General features: G+C 35.2%; 1 protein-coding gene across 1 annotated transcript; it reads left to right on the top strand.

The window, feature by feature from the left end:
- The first annotated feature begins 14,174 nt into the window (after positions 1 to 14,174).
- On the top strand, positions 14,175 to 17,541 carry LOC140147609 (histamine H1 receptor-like). The gene has a single exon (XM_072169384.1). It carries the CDS (start codon positions 14,265 to 14,267, stop codon positions 16,338 to 16,340), a length of 2,076 nt encoding a protein of 691 aa, XP_072025485.1. The 5' UTR covers positions 14,175 to 14,264; the 3' UTR covers positions 16,341 to 17,541.
- Positions 17,542 to 21,645: the final 4,104 nt, after the last annotated feature.

Here is a 21,645-nt window from a genome sequence, read left to right as displayed (position 1 = left end):
ATTAGAAAGCATATCTCTTTCCAGTGATTGAAGATTATCTTTTTGATAAGATATTCATGAAAAGACGACGTAGTGCGGTTAAACTAAATCTGTTTCTATCGTCTTTTTGCAGTCACAAAGGTCGTTTGATTTTTCTAGTCATTCTAAAACTAGAGGGTTATCAAGTTGTTGGATCAGGGTACTTTAACGCATAGATATTCCTATTAAACTATTCAACGAATTATTGATAAGGATAAATGGTTATATTTGATAGTAATAAATCATGATTATTTAGGAAAAAGGCAAGTTATTGTTTGAATTCTTGAAGAGTCCATTTTGTATTATTGCTGAGAGTTCATTGTTCTCGCACATAAAAAACTACACAATATCGTATATTTCGTACGACTAAAAAAAAGACACAAAGTCTCCGACTTATTCATTTATAGTAAACTTCGTAAATGTGCAGACAATCTGTGTGCAGGTTTTTGGGCTAGTTCGGCAGCGACATATCTCTGAATGTAGCTTTAAAACTAAATATCGACGAGTTTTTAACCACGCTAGCAGACGGCAAATGATAATATTTTAATCAAACATCAATCCTGCTTAAAGCAAGCCCGTACATATTCCCAAATCCCGTCCATCTGAACCCCCCACACACAAACACATAAAACACATAAAAACAACCCACTCTCACATGAGCAGACAGAATAGTACTTAAAACATATCACTATACTGTCCACTGGACTACTAGTACATGTAAACAAATATTCTGGTATATATATCATCTGTCAAGTTGTCCTCGATATAACTATTTTAATCAAGACAAGACAATTTACCGATCAATAGATAACTACAAAGTCGAACCTTTGCTCCAATTTCAAGATGACCAACCAAATTGAATGACAAGTAGCAGCATTCTGATAACCTGAATATTGGCCAACGTGTACAACCTGTCGTGCGCGGTTTTTCGATTTTTTGCAACGAATTGTAATTTAAGTGGTAATTCTAACCACTTGTCAAGGACCGATTTACGGCCGTTGATGACATACCCTGTTTCCGTTCGCCATTATGGTGCATTGATATTGATACGTAGCTGTTTTTGACCCGAAGAGTTATTTAATCTTGCGGTTTTCTTTACACTTTAAAAGATTGATGTGTTCTATTATGGGGATTTATAATGTCCCTTGATAATCTAACAATGTGCATAATTTAAAAATGTAAAGGGTGAAGTGATTATATTGTTATTTTAATAAACTAGTAATTCGTTTACTGGGAAGATCCGGGATCTAGAAAGTGCACATTAGTATCAAGTTTGCTAATTGAAATGATACAAGAAGGTTTCCCCATGGATGTGTAGGGGTGTGTTCGGGGTGTTTGTGGGTGTGTATGTAGGGATTTTCATTATGGTGTGTTTGCTGGGTGTGGGCATGGTTATTTTTTTATTTTGTTTTCTTTGTTTTTAGTGTCTTTATATGTTTTCTTGAAATTCTACGTAAAAATGAGCTTTAAATCCTAAATGTTTATGGTCTATTTTATGTATGTTTATTTAAAATTCAAAAGTACGATCTAATTGTTTTCAATCTACTATTTTGAAAGTGTTTAATTTTTTCTCATGCTTTTCTTCTGGATTATTAATGTAAATAAAAAAAATCAGGAAATGTGACACATGCCTCGGAAAACGAAATTAAGAGCAGTAGCAACTTTGTAATGAAACACGTATTTTGGTCGTCCACGTTTATTTGTGCGTGTGTATTGAGATGAATGGGCGTGGGGTTTTGGACGTGTGGGGGTTGGGGGCGAGTGTGTGGAGAAGAAATGAGGTGCATGTGCATAGGGTTGTGTGGGTGGTGTTCATTGGTTGGTTTGGTAAGTTTCATTGGTTGGTTTGGTAAGTTTCATTGGTTGGTTTGGTAAGTTGTGTGCGTGTGTGCTTGTGGGGTGATCGTGTATGTTCATGATACTCGACTTGCTCCAATCCATTACAATACATTACAATACAATACAATACAATACAATACAGTATAATATGATATAATAAAATTCAATAATGACAATACATTATTTAATTTTTTTAGAACGCGATCGCAAAATTTGATATCAAAATCTACACAATTATTTAAGAGTATCATGAATATATCGAAAAAAAGAGCATAAAAATGAGCTGTTTCTATATTTTTGTACAATTAATTAATTTAAAAAACGAAGTTAAATTTTCATTTTAATTCATTTATTTCCATATATAAAAAATATACAACTACATCAAAAATAAAGAAACACAATATGGCGGAAAAGGCAGGAAGGCCAATAAGGCCTGAGAATTGCCTTTCCCTGACGAAAAACAAAACAAAACAAAGATTATGAAATCAACAAAAATAAATAAAAATGACTAACAGACATGACAAATTACAGTGCTCGAGAATGGCCTAATTGTACTTAGAGATAAGTTTTTGTTTAAGGTGTTTGCGGAAATGTTTTATGGACTTTGAGTCTTTAATTTTTTATCTAGAGAGTTCCAAAGTATGGGCCCGCTCGTTCGAATGGAATGGTCGGAAAAAACTCTTTTATTTTTGTTAACTGGAGATCATTATTTCGTCTTGTCTGGTAGTCATGGATGTCAGAACGTTTTGTAAAATACTCATTAAATGAATTGGGTAACTCATGTATGGAATTCTTGTACATAAATACACCAAGTTCAAGAGAATACATATCTTCTATATTTAAAATGTTGTATTTGGCAAATAAAGGTCTGGTATGACTTCTATAATGACTATTAGAAATTGTTCTTATTGCCCATTTTTGGAGTTTGGTCAGTTTATCTAAATAAAGTTTACATGTATTCCCCAGATTAGAATTCCATAATTGAGGTACGGCAAAATAAAAGTACAATATAAGGTATATAATATTCGATCAGGAATAAAGTGTTTTAATTTGTTCATGATACCAATATTTCTCGACAAAGTTTTGGAAACGCAGTCAATATGACATTTCCATGTGAGGTTTTCATCTATTAAGACACCTAAAAATTTGGTATGTTTCACTCGGTCCAATAGTGTGTTGTTTAGGACGATGTTTAAATCTTGCTGCACTTTGACTGATGTCATATGAGGCGTTCCTAATAACATATAATTTGTTTTGCTTGCATTTACTGATAACTTGTTTGCTCTAAACCAATTGCTTACTTCTTTCAATTCAGCATTCATGACATTTGTTTGATTCTCAATATTTTCATGCGAGTAAAGGATAGTGGTATCATCAGCAAATAGTATAAAATCCAGAATATTAGAGGTACTAGTGATATCATTAACATATAATATAAAAAAATAGTGGACCTAATATTGATCCTTGCGGAACACCACATACAATATCTTTAAGTATGTGAGTCACACGTGTTGTAGGATACATATTGCTTTCTATTACTTAGATAATTTGTAAACCATTCCAATACCACACCACGAAATCCATAATGCTCTAATTTATGAAGAAGTATTTTGTGGTCAATTGTATCAAACGCTTTTGATAAGTCTAAGAAAATTCCAATAGTTGCTTTATTTTTGTCCACTGCTGTATTAATTTTATCCACCAGCTGTAATATAGCCATATAGGTAGAGTGGTTGGATCGAAATCCAAATTGTTTGTCATTAAGGATTTCGTGAGTATCTATGTAGTTAACACATTTATCAAATACAAGTCTTTCTAAAATCTTTGAAAAACATGGTAAAAGTGACACTGGTCTATAATTGGAGAAGACTTCAGCTTCTTGTTTTTTGTATATTGGTATAACCTTAGCTATTTTTAGTTTTTCAGGAACATTACCTGTTGAGATTGACATATTAAATATGCTTGTAAGAGGTTTTACGATTTCCTTAGCTACTCTTTTTATAATGAAATTTCCTATGTTATCATTACCAGCACTTTTATTTTGGTTAAATTTATCAATAATTTTTATAATATCCATTTCCACAATTGGGCTCATGTACATGCTACTAAATCTTGGATCATGAAGGTAATCATAATATTTTTTTCAAACAACACTGATGTGGCTATTCAAATAAAGATGAAGTTATCAACATGTTGATAATAGTAATCATATAGTGCGCAACTGACAGTATTTGTCAACTCTGTCGACAGCCATCTGCAAAACAAAAACCCAATTGACATCTGTATTAACCACGTATAAATAATCTCATCTGCAATTGTCAATGTTTAACAAAATCCTGTCCGAGTTTTTCGGCTGGCTAAGTTATTACATTTTGTTTGCTAGAAGACACAATACATTTATCAAGGCAGTCACAAACCAATCCCAATACAGAAGGTGATGAAAATAATTACTTGTTGGCGTATGCTGTAGCTAGCAAAGGCCATATTGAAAGCCCCAGGCAGTAGTGAATTGAAACCAATTGTACCAGGGGTTACAGCATGGTGATGTCAAAAGCTGTGTTTGAAGAAGGAGAAAAGAAAGCAAGCTGGCCGAAAAGGAAATAATTGAATTTTATGAGTTCTGTTGGTGACATACTTTCTCCCTGACATTGGTATTAGTGACGCTGGGGTGTGAGCATGGTTATTTTTTATTTTGTTTTCTTTGTTTTGAGTTTCTTTATATGTTTATATTTTAAGTTAAAATGCGCTTTAAATCCGAAATGTTTATGGTGTATTTTATGTATGTTTATTTAAAATTCAAAAGTACGATCTGTTGATATAAAAATAATAGATTGTTTTCAGACTACTATTTTAAAAGTGTTTAATTTTTTCTCATGCTTTTCTTCTGGATTATTAATGTAAATAAAAAATGGAAATGTGACACATGCCTCGGAAAAGAAATTAAGAGCAGTAGCAACTTTGAAATGAAACAAGTATTTTGGTGGTCCCCGTTTATTTGTGCGTGTGTAGTGAGATGAAGGGGCGTGGGGTTTTGGACGTGTGGGGTTGGGAGGGGGGAGTGTGTGGAGAAGAAATGAGGTGCATGTGCATGGGGTTGTGTGAACGCATGTGTGCTTGTGGGGTGATCGTGTATGTTCATGATACACGATCACAACCAACTCTTGCGCCAATCTATTACAATACAATACAATACAATACAATACAATACAACGCGATACAATAGAACGCGATCGCAAAATTTGATATCAAAATCTACACAATATATCATGAATATATCGAAAAATAAGAGCATAAAAATGAGCTGTTTCTTTATTTTTTGTACAATTAATTAATTTAAAAAACGAAGTAAAATTTTCATTTCAAACAACACTGATGTGGCTATTCAAATAAAGATAAATTTCAGTATCAATATGTTGATAATAGTAACCATATAGTGCGCAACTGACAGTATTTGTCAACTCTGTCGACAGCCATCTGCAAAACAAAAACCCAATTGACATCTGTATTAACCACGTATAAATAATCTCATCTGCAATTGTCAATGTTTAACAAAATTCTGTCCGAGTTTTTCGGCAGGCTAAGTTATTACATTTTGTTTGCTAGAAGACACAATGAATTTATCAAGGCAGTCACAAACCAATCCCAATATAGAGGGTGATGACAATAATTACTTGTTGGCGTATGCTGTAGCTAGCAAAGGCCATGTTGAAAGCCCCAGGCAGTATTGAATTGAAACCAATTCTACCAGGGGTTACAGCATTGTGATGTCAAAAGCTGTGTTTGAAGAAGGAGAAAAGAAAGCAAGCTGGCCGAAAAGGAAATAATTGAATTTTATGAGTTCCGTTGGTTACATACTTTCTCCCTGACATAGATATTAGTGACGCAGTAGGCGAAATAAGAGAAATCAAACTTCGGTGATCATTTAAAGGAACATTCAGATATCAGTCATGATTACCACACTATTCTCCACCCGTTTTTTTTTAATTTAGTTAAATTAAATTATATTTTATTTTTGTCTTGCAATTTTGGAATATTTACTACAGTAACTACCCTCTACAATGAGTATATGAATTTTCATGTCATGAAAGACAAATCTTTAGAAATTGCATGCAAATCCAATACGAAGGTTGGTCTTGAAATAAAGTAATAGTGAGGGCTGTGGAAGGAAAGTAAATACCGATCTCGCCTGATTATTGTCGTACTCAACAGAACTTTCATTCCAAACAATATTGATGTTGCTATTCATATAAAGATAAAGCTATCAACATGTTGATAATAGTAACCATATCGTGCGTGACTGACAGTATTTGTCAACTCTGTCGACAGCCATCTGCAAAACAAAAACCCAATTGACATTTGTATTAACCATGTATAAATAATCTCATCTGCAATTGTCAATGTTTAAAAAAAAAAAGAACCTGTCCGAGTTTTTCTCCTGGCTGAGCTATTACATTTTATTTGCTAGAAGACACAATGAATTTATCAAGTCAGTCACAAACCAATCCCAATATAGAAATAAGGTGATGAAAATAATTACTTGTTGGCGTATGCTGTAGCTAGCAGAGGCCATGTTGAAAGCGCAAGGCAGTATTGAATTGAAACCAATTGTAGCAGGGGTTACAGCATGGTGATGCCAAAAACTGTGTTTGAAGAAGGAGAAAAGAAAGCAAACTGGCCGAAAAGGAAATAATTGAATTTTATGAGTTCTGTTGGTGACATACTTTCTCCCTGACTTAGATATTAGAGATGTAGTAGGCGAAAGAAGAGAAATCAAACTATGGTGATCATTTAAAGGAACATTCAGATATCAGTCAATACCACACTATTCCCCACCCGTTTTTGTAAAGTTCCATTCTAAAGTAACTTTGGATGATATACAGATTTTGTTTATCCTCTGACACCCTTTAACCAGCATTTGTACTACTTTGCTATGTTTCCAAAACAATCATTACAAATAAAACAAATGTTTACCTTTATCAGGCAATGTTCCATGCTGACAATATCACACGTAGTACATGTATATTGAAAATATTTGCATTCGTCTGAAGCATTATATTTCTGTTTAAGATATAGCTTAACGGTTTGCTACATAACACTTAATTAACACACATAACTATTTGCACATACATTCTAAACTAGTTATTATGAAATTGTTTAAATATGATTACTGAGGCTAAATTTAATATTTTGTGCCGGCCAAGGACATTTTTGTTTTGTTTTTGACAAATGACCATACCCATAACCTGACCTAGGCTTTTGGTGATTAGCACTGCGTGGCTTGGTCAATTTGTCCAGCCATAATGGTCAGTGATCTTAATTTGTTGATCAAGTGTGGAAACGGAATTGAATTTACGCTGCAAGTGTAACTTAATACTGAAGCGGACTTCCTTTTTGTCCATTAGCCTGGAATGGATCAAAATACTCGTGATATAATTTTGCATTAAAATACAGGAGCCAATTTGTGATGAACTGGGATGAACTTATTTTTTATCAACTTTTTGGTTGATTTGTGTTAGGTTACAACTAGAAAATATGTAAGTAGCGCCGCTTTTTATGTGAGTTCAGTGGATACGATATGTAAATTGCTTTCTTTGCATATTCATTAAATAAGAGCCAGAAGCATTCAGTCACGCGACACAGAAATAATAAAAACAATGCACTTGCGATTTATTCAAAGAAGAGCCTCTTTAGTAGATTCTAGATAATTCCAATACTTCAGAAGTATATATTTATTCAGTTAAGGTGGTACTACACCCCCTGATAAATTTTGTGACTAATTTTGCATTTTTCTCACAAAATAACTACACACTGGTAACAAAAGTTATGTATATTACAGGGGCAAGAAATCCAATTATTTCACTGAAATTTCAGTGATTCAAGACAAGTGGTTCATTATATATGTTAAGAAATGAGGTACATTCTAGCGGTACCTCTTTTCTTATCGTAAATAACGGACCACTTGTCTTGAGTCACTGAAATTCTTGTATAGTAACTGGATTCCTTACCCCTACAATATACATAACGTTTGTTACCAGTGTGTTATTATTTTTTGAGAAAAATGCAAAAATAGTCACAAATTTATCAAGGGACGTAGTACCACCTGAAAGTCACTTAATACGACAGTAGCCAAAGCATCCAATATGGCAACAGATGGTTGGTAAGACGAATAAGTTATTTATAAATTTATTCAAAGAAGAGTATCTAGAAATGCATCCCTGTTTATTCCAATACTTCAGACTAATTATATTTGTATAAGTGTTGTATTTGTTCAATTCGAAGGACAGTTTTACTAGTGAAGGCTATGTGAAAGAAAGTAAATACCGATCTCGACTAAAAATTATTACTGTCAACAAAGCTTTTGTGCAAACTTGGCCTGATATATGAAAGGCACAATTCGCCGTTAGGGGCATCATAGATACTTTGTGATGAAACATACTTTATTTACTTGATTTAAAACAAAATACCCTTTTGTAGTCTGTGTGGTGAACTATATGAGCTATGTATGTTGAGAGGGATGTGTTGGCTATTTGGGAACTACTACGGAACATTTTGTTATTCTGGACAACTAGGGTACGATCAAATATTATATAAGTCTCTATGAGTTAAACAATATCATTGCAACATTTTTTCATGCAGCGGGAACTCATAATCACATTATCTGCGAGTATCTGCGAGTATCTGTCATTTTGTCAACAGGTGTAGACACGGCAGACTTATGAAATACCCTGTATTGTTATAACCACATGGCAGTTGTTAACATAATTGTGCTTGTATAAGCGGTGTTGATTATTTGAACACCCAATGCGTTTATAAATTTATTAGCCAATCTCGCATTCCCAGACACTAACAATTTATATAGAGGAGAGAAATCACGCAGAAAATAATATTTTCTGGATATTACCATGGACTGTAGAACCTATTACCGAAAGCAGCGGCAACTAGATATTGTCGGGGATATTGTAAGGAATTCGAAATTTAATGGGGTGCACGAGGTGACTATTTGCCAGGCCTGGGGCCCAAGGCTGCTATTTAATGTTGTTTCAGCAGCGGAGGTAAGAAAAAAGTGTACTTAAACCCTATGCCGAAATAAGGTATGAAATTTGCATGATTGAGCAAATTAAGGGAAGGGCAGGGTATGAACGTTTGGACAGTATTTATTGTGGGACATTAGAGCACATCAGACATATCGAATTGCATTCTGAATACGAAGAATGGCCTTCTGATATCAAATAATTTTGATTTTTGAAATTCGCAATGCAATACTCATTTTATGGCAAATCATTAAAAATTGATATTTTTGATATTTAACAGTACTCGAAGTAAACTTTATAAAACTGATGATTTTTACCTAAAGTGTATGTAGGTGGGATGAAAAGCCGACGATCAATTGAAAATGTTGACCTTTCGTATTGAAGATATGGATTTTTTTTCCCAAAACACCAAACAAAAATAGGTCATTTTGGGAAAAAAATCCATATCTTCAATATGAAAGGTCAAAATTTTCAATTGATCGTCGGCTTTTCCTCCCAGCTACATACACGTTAAGACTATATCATTAAATTTATAAAATTTACTTCGAGAACTGTTATATCTCCAAAATGTGAAAAATATCAAATTTTAATAATTTGTCATAAAATTTGCATTATATCGTGAATTTCATAAAATGAAAATTATTTGATATCAGAAAGACATTCTTCGTATTCAGAATGCACTTCGATAGGTCTGATGTGCTCTCATGTCCCACAAAAAATGCTGTCGAAACGCTCAAAACGCTCATTCCAGTTCCCTTAATAACAATAAATTTCGCGGAGAAAAAAATTCTTTTTGACGCCGAATGCATTTTTTTACGCTTTAGACTGTGATTCTTGTACTATCGTGGCAACATTGCAAACATGCAATAATTTCAAGTCGTATTGTTTTTATGAGCTATGATAGATTTAAAGATACACGAGAATCAAGGATATTTATAGTTGCCTGATGTTATTTATTTCATGACGCATGAAGGATGCGATGGTATAATTGCTATTGCAGTATTTATACGGCACCATCAGCTCATTATACATTGTTGTAAAAAATCCTGAACGCTTTTGTGTAAACCGTTATGTGATACATGCCAATGCATACCAAATAAGTGTGCATTTTGTTTTCATAAATCCCAAGTACAGGGTGAAAAAAAAAAAAAGAACCCTCATTGCGCCCTATTTTTCTCCTATTTCAGAAAAATTTATCAAATATATTTTGATACGAAAATAAACCTTCAATCATTAGCTTTAATAAACCGAAAAACTATTTCAATTGGCTTAAATTTTTGAAGATGATGCTCTTTTTAAGAAATTTACCCGTGTTTCACTCTGTTTTCAAAGATGAAAAAGGGTACACGTGCCATGCATGAGTATCAAACATTCCTCAATGATAACTTTACAAAACAACTTTATTTAGGGAATGGCCTTTACCGATGGGCTTATGGCCTACGAATTTTATTATTTAATTTGTGGGTGTGGGATGCGATTTCCTTTGCTATACTTGCAATTACTTAATTTTTCTTGGTTAGTTATGCGTTTTTGTTTTGTTATTACTTTCTTACTTTGTTGTTTCTTGCTTTCTTTTTATTTACAACATAAGTCAAAGTGAGTTTACTGTGTTGCTCTGCCCTCAGTCATGCTGGGCAATTTGCTATTTTTGTGTTCTGAACAATGCCAAAACGAGATTATTATAAATGAACATGGTACGAATCAATAATTTATTATTTATTTATTTATTTGGCTTCATACACTGGTTACAATATCAAATAACAAAATTAGATAAAAGATGGATAAATATATTGCACAAAGTAAAAGTATAAAAGACATATATATATACATGTGAATAAAACGCACCACGGATCCAGCACATGTAGGAGAGATACCAGTGTAGAGGATTGGGATGAACAGGTGCATATCACCTCTAAGACCATCCCACCTCAAGATCAAAAATTTAATTAAGACACCCTACAAATAGCACAGCTGCATACGGAAACCCACGTACAAATGTCAGCTGGCCGAAAATTTAACTCAAAATGAGAATGCAAAAAATTAACCACATTGCTTTTAAAAACAGAAAAAGATGAAGAGGACCTAACACTAAGGGGAAGCTGATTCCAAATTGGCACAATGCGGTTAAAAAAACTGGACTTAAAAGCTTCCGTTTTGCAGAAGGGGATCCTAAGGCGCAAGGTGTCACATGTTGATCTTGTGTTGGGACGGTCTTGCCCAATCTCTGACTTGTAAAACTTGACATACTTGTAGACATCCAGATCGTAATTGTCAGACAAGGACTTGTAAAATAAACAAATATCAAGTTGCTCTCTACGAAGCGTGAGGGGTAACATACCCAGATGGCACAACCGCTCCCGATAATCCAGATCAGGATAGTGCATGATGAACTTGGTAGCTCGCCTTTGAACACTTTCGAGACACTGAATATTGTGTCTGGATGTGTTCATCATCTGTTTTTCGTGTTGTGGTCAAGGTTGTTTTATAGAGGATTTATAACGTGTCTTGAACCAATTCATGAAGATCTTATAAACCGTGTGCAACTACATATACTACTAATTAGCAATTTGAGATACAATTATTGGCCTGGTGACAAACACCTAAAGTTCGCACTTCAAAACAATAGCAATTAATAATATCTGAATAGAATTAGTATTTACGTATTAACGCAAATCAAACAAGTGACATCTATTTTTAAGTTTTAATTGAGCTTATACTTTAATTTAATTTAATCGACACAAATAAAATCACGAATTCATTGTGAAGAGTTACTTGTTAATGGGCTACATGTTTGACCTTTTTGTGGAATGACGTAGTAATAACTCAAGCCAAGTTTCAATTCTGGAAACCATCGCAGCAGTAGCACGGCCAATCCCAGTTAATCAATAATGTATCAGTAAAAAAGCTATGATTTAACACTTCTTGGTTTAATTTTCGTTCTATATGAGAAGAATAATTTGACATGTTTCTTTAACCTAATTTGAGCAACTTTGAAATTTGATCTCTGTGTTGATCTGTGTTGAATATTGCCAGCGGATCGGGAAGTTTTTTTAATGTGTATAGGACCATGAACGCAAGCCTTACTCTGGTCTACTACATAATGTAACATTATTTGTTTAAATGATAGCTGTTTAGTACCCTTTGACTTGGTTAAACATTGACAATATTCTTGGTACGCCATTTTCTTTCCCTAGGTAGTAATGATATTACTTAGACTCGCCCTATAATGTGTATTAATTTACAGATTTCTTTCAGTCACTGGGGTGACTACTAGTCTACTACCATAACTACGTAGTCGACTTCATTTGAACTCTACAACACTCTACGGAAATAATGAAGCACTAAAATTGACAAGCAATATTTTATCTGTTGTGAGCTGAAAATTAATCACTAAAATGTCTCCAAGAGACTATCAATCAAATAATGGAAGAACATCTTATCGATGCTGTCATTTCCGATGCGCTTACTTGTTGAAGTTCGTTGTCAGTAATTAATATTGCATTAGCGTGACATCTTATAGATGTAAATGATTAAAACTTTTTTTAAAGAGGTACTGGATGGGGTAATGGTGAACTTGGAATTTTATTTTACTACTTATAGGATTTGTGGTTATAATGCATGATGTGAAATATCATTAATATGTTTGATGTTTTTGTCACACCCGAAAGATGAATATCAATTGGTTTATGATAAACAGCAGTATAGTGTTATACACACGGAAATGATTTTGAACACAAGGCACAAGCATATTCATTTTTTAATGATTATTTCATTGAATATGATCTTGTATTCTTCCGCAACCGTGACTTTTCTCAAGATTGCACTTGTATTACAAAATCTTAAATTACATACGTACGTATATACAAGTTATTTTAATGATTTGACAACACAATTACTCTAAATCTGAATATCAAAACAATATTAATACAAAGTAGTATTTTCCAAAGAAAATATAATGTAAAATGGTCAAGAAATGATTAATTCTTTCTGTAATGATAAACATATTAATTATTTTGTCAATTTGTGTTTTTAGTATTTGAGCTTCCAATAATCGACATCAAATGTTCTCGGGACAGAATTAGGTCGGAGCGTGTTCTGTTCTTTTTTCCGAAGCTTGTTGGGGAAGTCTATTGGTTGTTTATCAAATATACGGTTGATAACAGTGAATCTGGCGAAGAGGCTCCTCGAAAATAACACACTTTACATTTACAATGAAAACGTACCAGTCGATGATAATCACTGACCAACATTCATGAGTACAGATAGTTAGTCCATTCCCTACAATGCATCGTTATTGGATTGAATCTACGTCATACTACTTCACTGCGCATGCTCAAATAAATTACATGTCCTTCAAGCACGCGCAGTGATATTTTGTAACATCGAATTGAGATGCATCTTGGGATATAAACAAATGGTCAATTCTTTATATAATGCTTTATTTTGTTACCGGAGGCTTTATGGGCAGTGTTTCCATTACGAATCAAGTGGCTAGTTTAACGACAAAATGCTGAGGGTTCGCATTTGATTTGTTTTGGTACTGATTCGTTTAAGATTTATGTCAACAACAAGATACAACCATTGCTAATGTCCTAGGGCTGTAGCAGTCGATACGTCTAATAAACTAGTCCGGTTGTCTGCCTCTTACTGGTTTGGACCGAGACAACTTCTTTAACTATGTTTCATGAATATTAAAAAATCATGCCAGATGTCGAAACACTGACATTTCATAAAGATTAAAGTTGCACTGAAGAAAGGACAAACAAAGATCTCACACAGTTCTTTAACCTCAATATGTATCTTCACTAATAGAATCTCCTTTGAAAGTATTGGGTACAAAAGTTTATGCTTCAGAATTAGAGGTCTCCTTTTAAAAGTATGATTGTTGAATGAAGGTTATCGAACTATGCCACTGAAAATGAGGCACTTGAAATTCAAAGACAAAATTAAAAAGATTAGTTGCGTTTCACGTCAGGACAAAGGGGCGGCGTGATTGGTTGCTGACCTGTGCAGTACGGCATTTCGGTCTGGTTGACATGACGTCATACGCAAACTAGTCTTTTTAATTCGGAATCAAATTATAGCTTGTAGAGAAGATACACATCACACATGACCAGTGATTTATCTTTGAATTACATAATTTACAACTTTACTTTGGAAAACAGCTTTTGCTTAACGTACCAAATTAATTTAAGATGTTAAATTTAACAACGTCTTATGTCAAAGTGAATTTTGAATTAATGGCAATTCTCCTTTCTTCTTTGTTCGTATTGCAGGTAATGGAAATTAATGCTGTAACGGTCAGATGCAGATCCGTAAGGTGGTTTCGTCGGTGTTTGCATAGTTTGAGGTAATAGCTGTTGCCAATCATCGGAGATGGCTTCTGGAACACTACCACCCGATGAACTTATTGAGAATATTGGGGTGGTATACAGTGGAGGTACTCCTCAACAACCAATATACAAAATTGCCCCGGGAGCTGAGATCAACTATACAGCTTGGCCACCGGATGATGATTTTGACTATGGCAACGAAACGGATCCATTAGATCAGCGACCGCTAAGTGCTACCGTCCCAATCGCAAGTGCAATGATTTTTCTGAGTATATTAACCACACTCGGTAACGCCTTGGTGATACATGCTATCAGAACAGAAAAACGATTACAAACAGTAGCTAATTATTTTATTTGTAGTCTCGCAGTTGCTGATTTACTAATTGGACTCTACGTCATGCCTTTGAGTATTGCTTACTTTGTCACCGGAGAATGGCACATGGGATTAATAGTCTGCCAGGCCTGGTTATCTGTAGACTACGTCTGCTCCACAGCTTCTATTTTCAATCTTTTTATTCTAAGTTTAGATAGATATTGGTCTATTCGATATCCACTTAAATACCTACGGACACGGACGGTAAAACGAGCTAGCATTATGATCACTCTAGTGTGGGTGGTCAGCTCGCTATGGGTAGTACCCGTTACCTTATGGCATGTGTTTGCTCGGCATGGACGCCGAGAAGTAGAGCCAAATCACTGTGATACCGAATTTGCTAAACAGTCTATCTTCAAAGTTGTCACTGGCATTGCTAATTTCTATGTTCCCATGGGAATCATGGTAGGAATATATTGCAAGATATTTCATGAGATACGAAAGCGTTCGGCACTTGATCTTGGAAGACGAGACATGGACAGAAAGTCAAGTTGCAAAACGCAAACGGAAACAATTATAGATTCCCCGCGTGATTTAAAAAATCGCGCAAATGAAGAACAACACTGGGCTAATGAGGATTTAGATTCTACTAGTAGTAGTAAGGAGACGTCGGAAAATGATGGTGACAAAACTCCTGGTAAAAGAACTAAAGGTAAACAAGCCCCAATTAATTTACAGCTGAAAAATATATCCCACCTGACGTTTCTAACGATGGGACTTCATCCAGGTATGTTGGATGGTAAAGGGTCTCCAATTAAGGAGCCGCCTCGTAGAGGTAGTAGAAGAAGTGCCAAGCTAGATCATTCTAATTGTTCATGTAGTCGACTTACGGCGAGACCAAAAGAAACTAAATTGGTTACGAATCAAGAAACAGAATTTCACGGTGAGAAAAACCGCCCTAAACATCTATTAACTGTTGATTATACGCCTAAAGACGAATGGAATGAGCAGCTAAAAGAAGAGCTCAGACCTCTTCGAGAACAAGACGAAGAGTTAGAAAGCAAAGGATCAAACGGTTGCAATAAGTCCATTTTACGCCGGTCGAATACTGCTGAACAAATTTTCAATGGTGCCCCTAAAATTGTGCGACGCATTTCCTTTTCAAATCTAGATGAGGCCAAATTGAAAGACTGCAAAGTAACTTACGACGATGCCTATGTACCCAGCCGAAAATTGGTACCCGATCATGAGACAATCCGGATACACGAACCACGCTGTAGAGAGAGGAATAACCGCGGTGTACGAAACGGAACCGTTTGTCGGCTACTTAGCAATGACACGGCTACGTCAGGTTCTGGTGGTACCGAAAGCGAGGACGAAGGCGGTAGTCCCAGGAGTGGTCGTGGTCATGGTCATGTCCGTCTCTCTCCTCATGGGACAGCAGCGAACAAGTTCTCGCTTAATCGCTTCCGTACAAGCATAAAACGGCAAGGTCATGGCCGGGCAAGTGAGACGCTTAAACGTATTCGTAAAATGTCCATAACAAAGGAAAAGAAAGCTGCGAAGCAATTAGGAATCATCGTCGGCTGCTTTGTTTCTTGCTGGCTACCTTATTTCATTGTCTTCTTGATCGTTGCCTTCTGCGAGAAATGTGTTCATCCTGAAGTTTACAATGCCCTTATATGGTTGGGCTATATTAATTCAACGCTCAACCCTTTCATTTATCCCATGTGTAATACTAACTTCAGAAAAGCATTCAAAAGAATTCTTCACATAGGCAATGTATCAACGCGGCAAAGGCGATGATATCTAGAAAATCTAACAAAATGTGTGCTTATATGATTATAAAAACGGTAAAACAGTAGTGTGTAACTAATGTACAAGTTCTATCAGGTCATTACATTGTATGTATATAGGACCTGAATGCGGGTCCGTGATTGTCCAAGTGCCAAGCTGGCCGAAGCATGCTTTCCTTTATCTAGAAAAAAATATTTTAGTTAACCAAAGGAGAGAACATTACTTCATTTATACAGCTTTCTATTTTTGTATCACAGCATAGTGCATTTGACTGTGCAAAATATAATGTATATACTTGAAATTGTGTCTCCCTATATAAGAATGTATATAAAATTGTTCATAATTATAATATGAACGATCATAATATAAAAACCTCACAAAAAGTAACGTAGCCGTTATAAATACACATATAGCTTCAGAACTATTAATCGTATTCACAGTATTATAACATAGAAAGTAGGATGACTTATTTACTCGCATTCGTTCAATGTCGTTCAAAATTGACAACACAGTGGTATTTTTGTGATCCATGATTATTACGAAAGCATTGTAGTATTTTAAATCAGCCATATCTTTGTTCTGAATTAAAATCAGTACAAATAGCTGCAACTTTTGAATTCGGGTTTTTATCTTTAAAAACACGACTGTGTTGATAGTATTGAACGATATTGGCCGTATGGGTATCAACATTCGCGTAAATAAACCACCTTCCTTCTATGCTACAATATTGTGAAACAGATTAATAGTTCTGAAGCTATAGGCGTATTTATAACAGCTGCGTTACTTTTTGTGCAATCTTTAGATAAATAAATAATACGTAGAGTATCGTCCATCGTCCATTTCATATATATTAGCTGCTGTGTAGAATTAAAAATAAATGAAATGTAGTAGCTGTAAGTATATACAAGTGATAACGTAAGTGACTTCCACCCGTCATGTGTTCCATATGACATTACGTCATACTCCCAATAAAGTGCAAAATAAGTGCTGTTAATGTTCAAAAAGCTGTACAAAAACACGAGCTTGTAGGTTAAATGAGACACGATCAATATCATTATTGGTTTTTTGGGTACAATTTATGATATCTGAAACAGTTTGAATTGGTTCAAAGTTTGTTGAGGACCCATGTGGATATACTTATATTTAGTTGTCCTAGTTTATTTTATCTAAGTTAATTACTTCTCAATTCAAGCAAATAATTAAAGACAAGAATACACCGTTTTCTGTTATTTGTATCTTATTATGTATCATATGTTGTGATATGATATCTCCCTATTATAGCTTGACGTAAAACGAACAAAAGTATAACAAAAATAGAACAAGTGGAACTCTATTTATACAGTGTGTATCGCTAAACAACGTTAATGTTACAATCCAAAGAGAAAATGTGACCTGCTCTGACGAAATGAGCGTAAAGTAGCAAGTTGGGAGTTTTCCGAAGTTTGTTATGGATGACCCCGTTTACAATTCCGGGTCATCGATGCTAGCGTAAACGCAACTTTTAGGTCTGAACACAAGTCTGCGTGAAAGACACGGTCAAGCGTTGGGTATGGCTTGTGCAAGAGATTGATATTTATATTGCGAAGACCACACGAAGACCAAATCAAATGTGTCGCAGGCGACAAACATTTGCATTTTTCTTTCTTTTACTGTCACATTGTGAAGTACTAAATTGTGGAAGTGTTAGTTCAATACCTTTAGAAAATCTCTGTGATGACTTATGTTGATTTTGGCTAAATATGTTGTATTTTCATTCAAAAAGGTACGTGATTCCGCTTGATTCATTGTGCACTAATTCGACCTCCTAGCTTACTGAATAAATACTGCGGTTTTCGATATTTACCGATCTTGATTTGAAAAGGTCTATTGTTGAAGTAACCTGTATATCCGGTGCCTAGTGCTTTGTGAATGGGGACATAATAATGATGTACTCTGTATTCAATTCTGGCCCCATTCACAAAGGACACCCAACAAACACAAAAATGCTCTTAACGACATTTAAATGTCGGGTTATATAAATATCATGAATACATTTCGCAATCTTTAGCGCAACCCTGTTTGAATATCAGCAATCACAAAAAAATAACATTCTCTCAGAATGTTTTGCATCACGTTTTCGCAAACGTTTTATGAACGTTATCAAAACGTTTTATACCGTTTATATAACACCAAATTTTAAACCTTCTTCCTAAAACGTTGTGCATTTAAAACCTTTTTCCTAAAACGTTGTGCATTGCTGGGACATACCAATGCCAACGTTCGAACATCTCGAAACTTGCGACTTCACTCTCATATGTATGTAATATTATTACATTACACCAATGCAAGCAAGGGCAATGCCAGTTTTCCGTTCATTGCCTAGACTTCGTTCTTAAGAAATGCAGCTGTTCTTTTTTTTCATATCTTAAACTATTCTGAGGTACAATGGCCATCAGAACATTATCGTGTTGACATATTCCAACCCTGTATATCCCACTGCCCCCTGCAGGGTTGCGGTGTCGTTGGCCTCATTTTCCATATCTTTTAGACATGGTTTCAGACGGACAACGTGACGAGAAATCGATGTATGAGCTTCAGGCCTCGTGATCTCCGCTTGCAAATTTGACATTTGTGTCTGTCCCTTATCTAAGGGTGAGTGATTTTAGAGCTAAGAACAAATTTGATACCTGTCTGTTTCAATTGTCTTTGAACTACTTTTTATTTGCCAGTGCTTTGGAACAAAAACGGGTACATCGTCAAACAGTCGTTTATAATAGCCCTGTACGCAGCCGTAGAATATAAGCGCCATCTATTGTACTATATCTATGTCTGCATTTTTGACTCTATCGAATACTACATCACTCGTTACTCATTTACATAAAATCTAAGAGGCCTCTACGTGAAATTGGCTTTTTGCGCCAGCTTGGCTTAGACCAGGGATGGTGGTATGCGAGCCGTAACCCTCTCCTATCAAGGGTCATTGTCGAATTCCTATGGGAAGATCATTTAAAACGAACAAACAACATGTGATAGGTTTGAATGGTTGTTGTATCGAACTAGTGACCTGTCCCTCTGACACTTAGAACTTGGAATCAATATGACATGTCTGCCATTTCAATTGTTTAACCGTTCCGGTTGAGTTTATTCGATAGGGTTTATAGAAGTCAATAAATGAACAAAAACACACATACACATCACCCACCACTTACCATCACTTACCTGTACTGCTACCATTATTACTACAGTCTATATATCTACCTCGAGTCACCGGCACTAGCTTTGAAGTTCTGCGTGTGCTGCGTGTGGTACTTTTACGCGCGCGATCAACGCGTCACACACAAGGAACCACGCTAAGCCAACGCAGCACACGCTGAACTTCAAAACTAGTACCGGTAAGTAGATATACAGACTATATGAATAAAAGTTGTTGTATATTATCTTATAATAATGCTATGAATCTGTAATCCATGTGCTTTAAACTAATGCCCATGGGAAGGACAACGAAATCGGCGCCATTGCCCAGTTGAACCCTTGTTGCCTGTGGCTTAATTTCAAATATGCACATCAAGTATCCCTTGATCATGGTTGTGCATATATCAATACGACTTTTTTATCATTTTGATCACCATTCTCATGCTCCAAACGTTCAATGACCTTTCAATGGTTTTATGTTTAACCCTAGAACTACTGAGCCATATTTTGTAACACGGAGTATGAAGGGGGGCAGGGAGTTGTTGCAACCGCTCCTTCCCCCTTTTCAATAATTATAAACGTCATGATAATTGGTACCAATGTATAGCTATATTTGGGTCTCCTCTATCCTAGTGATACCAAAATAAGTACAAAAATTCCCCACATAATATCGCTATGATATGACGTCATAATGTGAGGGCGCCCATGCAAATTTGGGAAATTCTGGCTAGATGTACAAAAGTATAGGCAAAAATGATTTCGGCTAAAAATTCTACAAAAATGTGATTTTCACCGCATTTTCTCCTCAATATATAAAACTTACAAGTGAAAAGCTAGTAGCTCTTGGAATCATTTTAAAAGATCGAAATGAAAATCATTGATTTTACTGTATAAACCAATAGTGGACCTCACCCCCGGTCATCTTTGACGGCCAGTGATACCCTCGGGTAAGGTGCTGGGTACAAATGAGCGCAATGATTGATCTACGATTAGCCTAGGTCATTTGGGTGTAAACGCGTACGTTTTTTATGACGGATAAAAAAAATCTTGGGGGGGGGGCCCTTCATAGTTCTAGGGTTAAAGATATACAATGATATAACAGATGACAAGATTTTAATGCATTTAATCCAATAATAATACTGTATTATGTATTATGTATTATGTGCATTATTCATCCGACGATCAGACTTGTGACTTACACTGTTATTTTTAAAAATAATATTTTTCTCGACGTATGACACTTTCCTGATAGAACACAGACCCAAGACACCAATAGTGTGGTATGGATTCACGGATTGTGACCGTGGTCAAACATTTTGACCGTAATCTATGATCACGTGTACAAGACCAATAAAATAGACCAAAAATGAAATGGAATGTACATGACTGGTGAATTAGTTTTGTTATTTACCTCAGCTCACACAAGTATGCTTTTGGTTTGACCAACACAACATGTTTTGGACTCTTGCCAAAGCAGTGAAATTCTTTCATGTATTACCTCTGACTAGTGCCAATGACCATATTAGACTCATGTCACGTAATGAATGACTACGTATTAGACGAGCTGTTTGGTAATCTCGGGAGGTGTAGACGCGATATGCAGGCAAAATATTAATTCAGGGTTGAAATTTATGAAAAATAGTCAAAAGCTTACAATTTTCGTATGAAGATATAGCTTCTATTAACAAAACCAACGATCCCTTTGTTGGTGGTGCTGTTTGAAAATCCAATCCCAGCATTAACTACATTTTACAGGGTCTTGTGGACCACTTACTCTTAATTATATAAAGTGTTCATTAAGGTTCGCAACTATTTTAAACTGTTGCGATTTGGTAGTTCACAACATCTTGCGAATGGTAGTGAGCTTTGGCAAAAATTGCATTGATCATTTCATAGCGAGTGTGTAGAAGAATTCAGATATCACAGATATACTTTTGTAGGTCCTGTGGTTCTTGAGTTATGTTGTAAAGAGGGCTGAAACATAGCTCTTTTATCAAACGTACTTAACAACAATCAAGTTTTCAAAGTGTATAATTTGTAGAATGAACTTTTGCAAGTGTTATTTATCAATAATTATATTGATTTAGATAATGAAAATCGCTGCTTTTTGGCTGCTTCGACCAACAATACCTATTCTACCCTT

Source organism: Amphiura filiformis, chromosome 3, assembly GCF_039555335.1.
Source record: "Amphiura filiformis chromosome 3, Afil_fr2py, whole genome shotgun sequence".
Lineage (NCBI taxonomy): Eukaryota > Metazoa > Echinodermata > Ophiuroidea > Amphilepidida > Amphiuridae > Amphiura > Amphiura filiformis.
The sequence above is the reverse complement of the archived record's forward strand: the minus strand, read 5'-3'. Positions and strand labels throughout refer to the sequence as shown.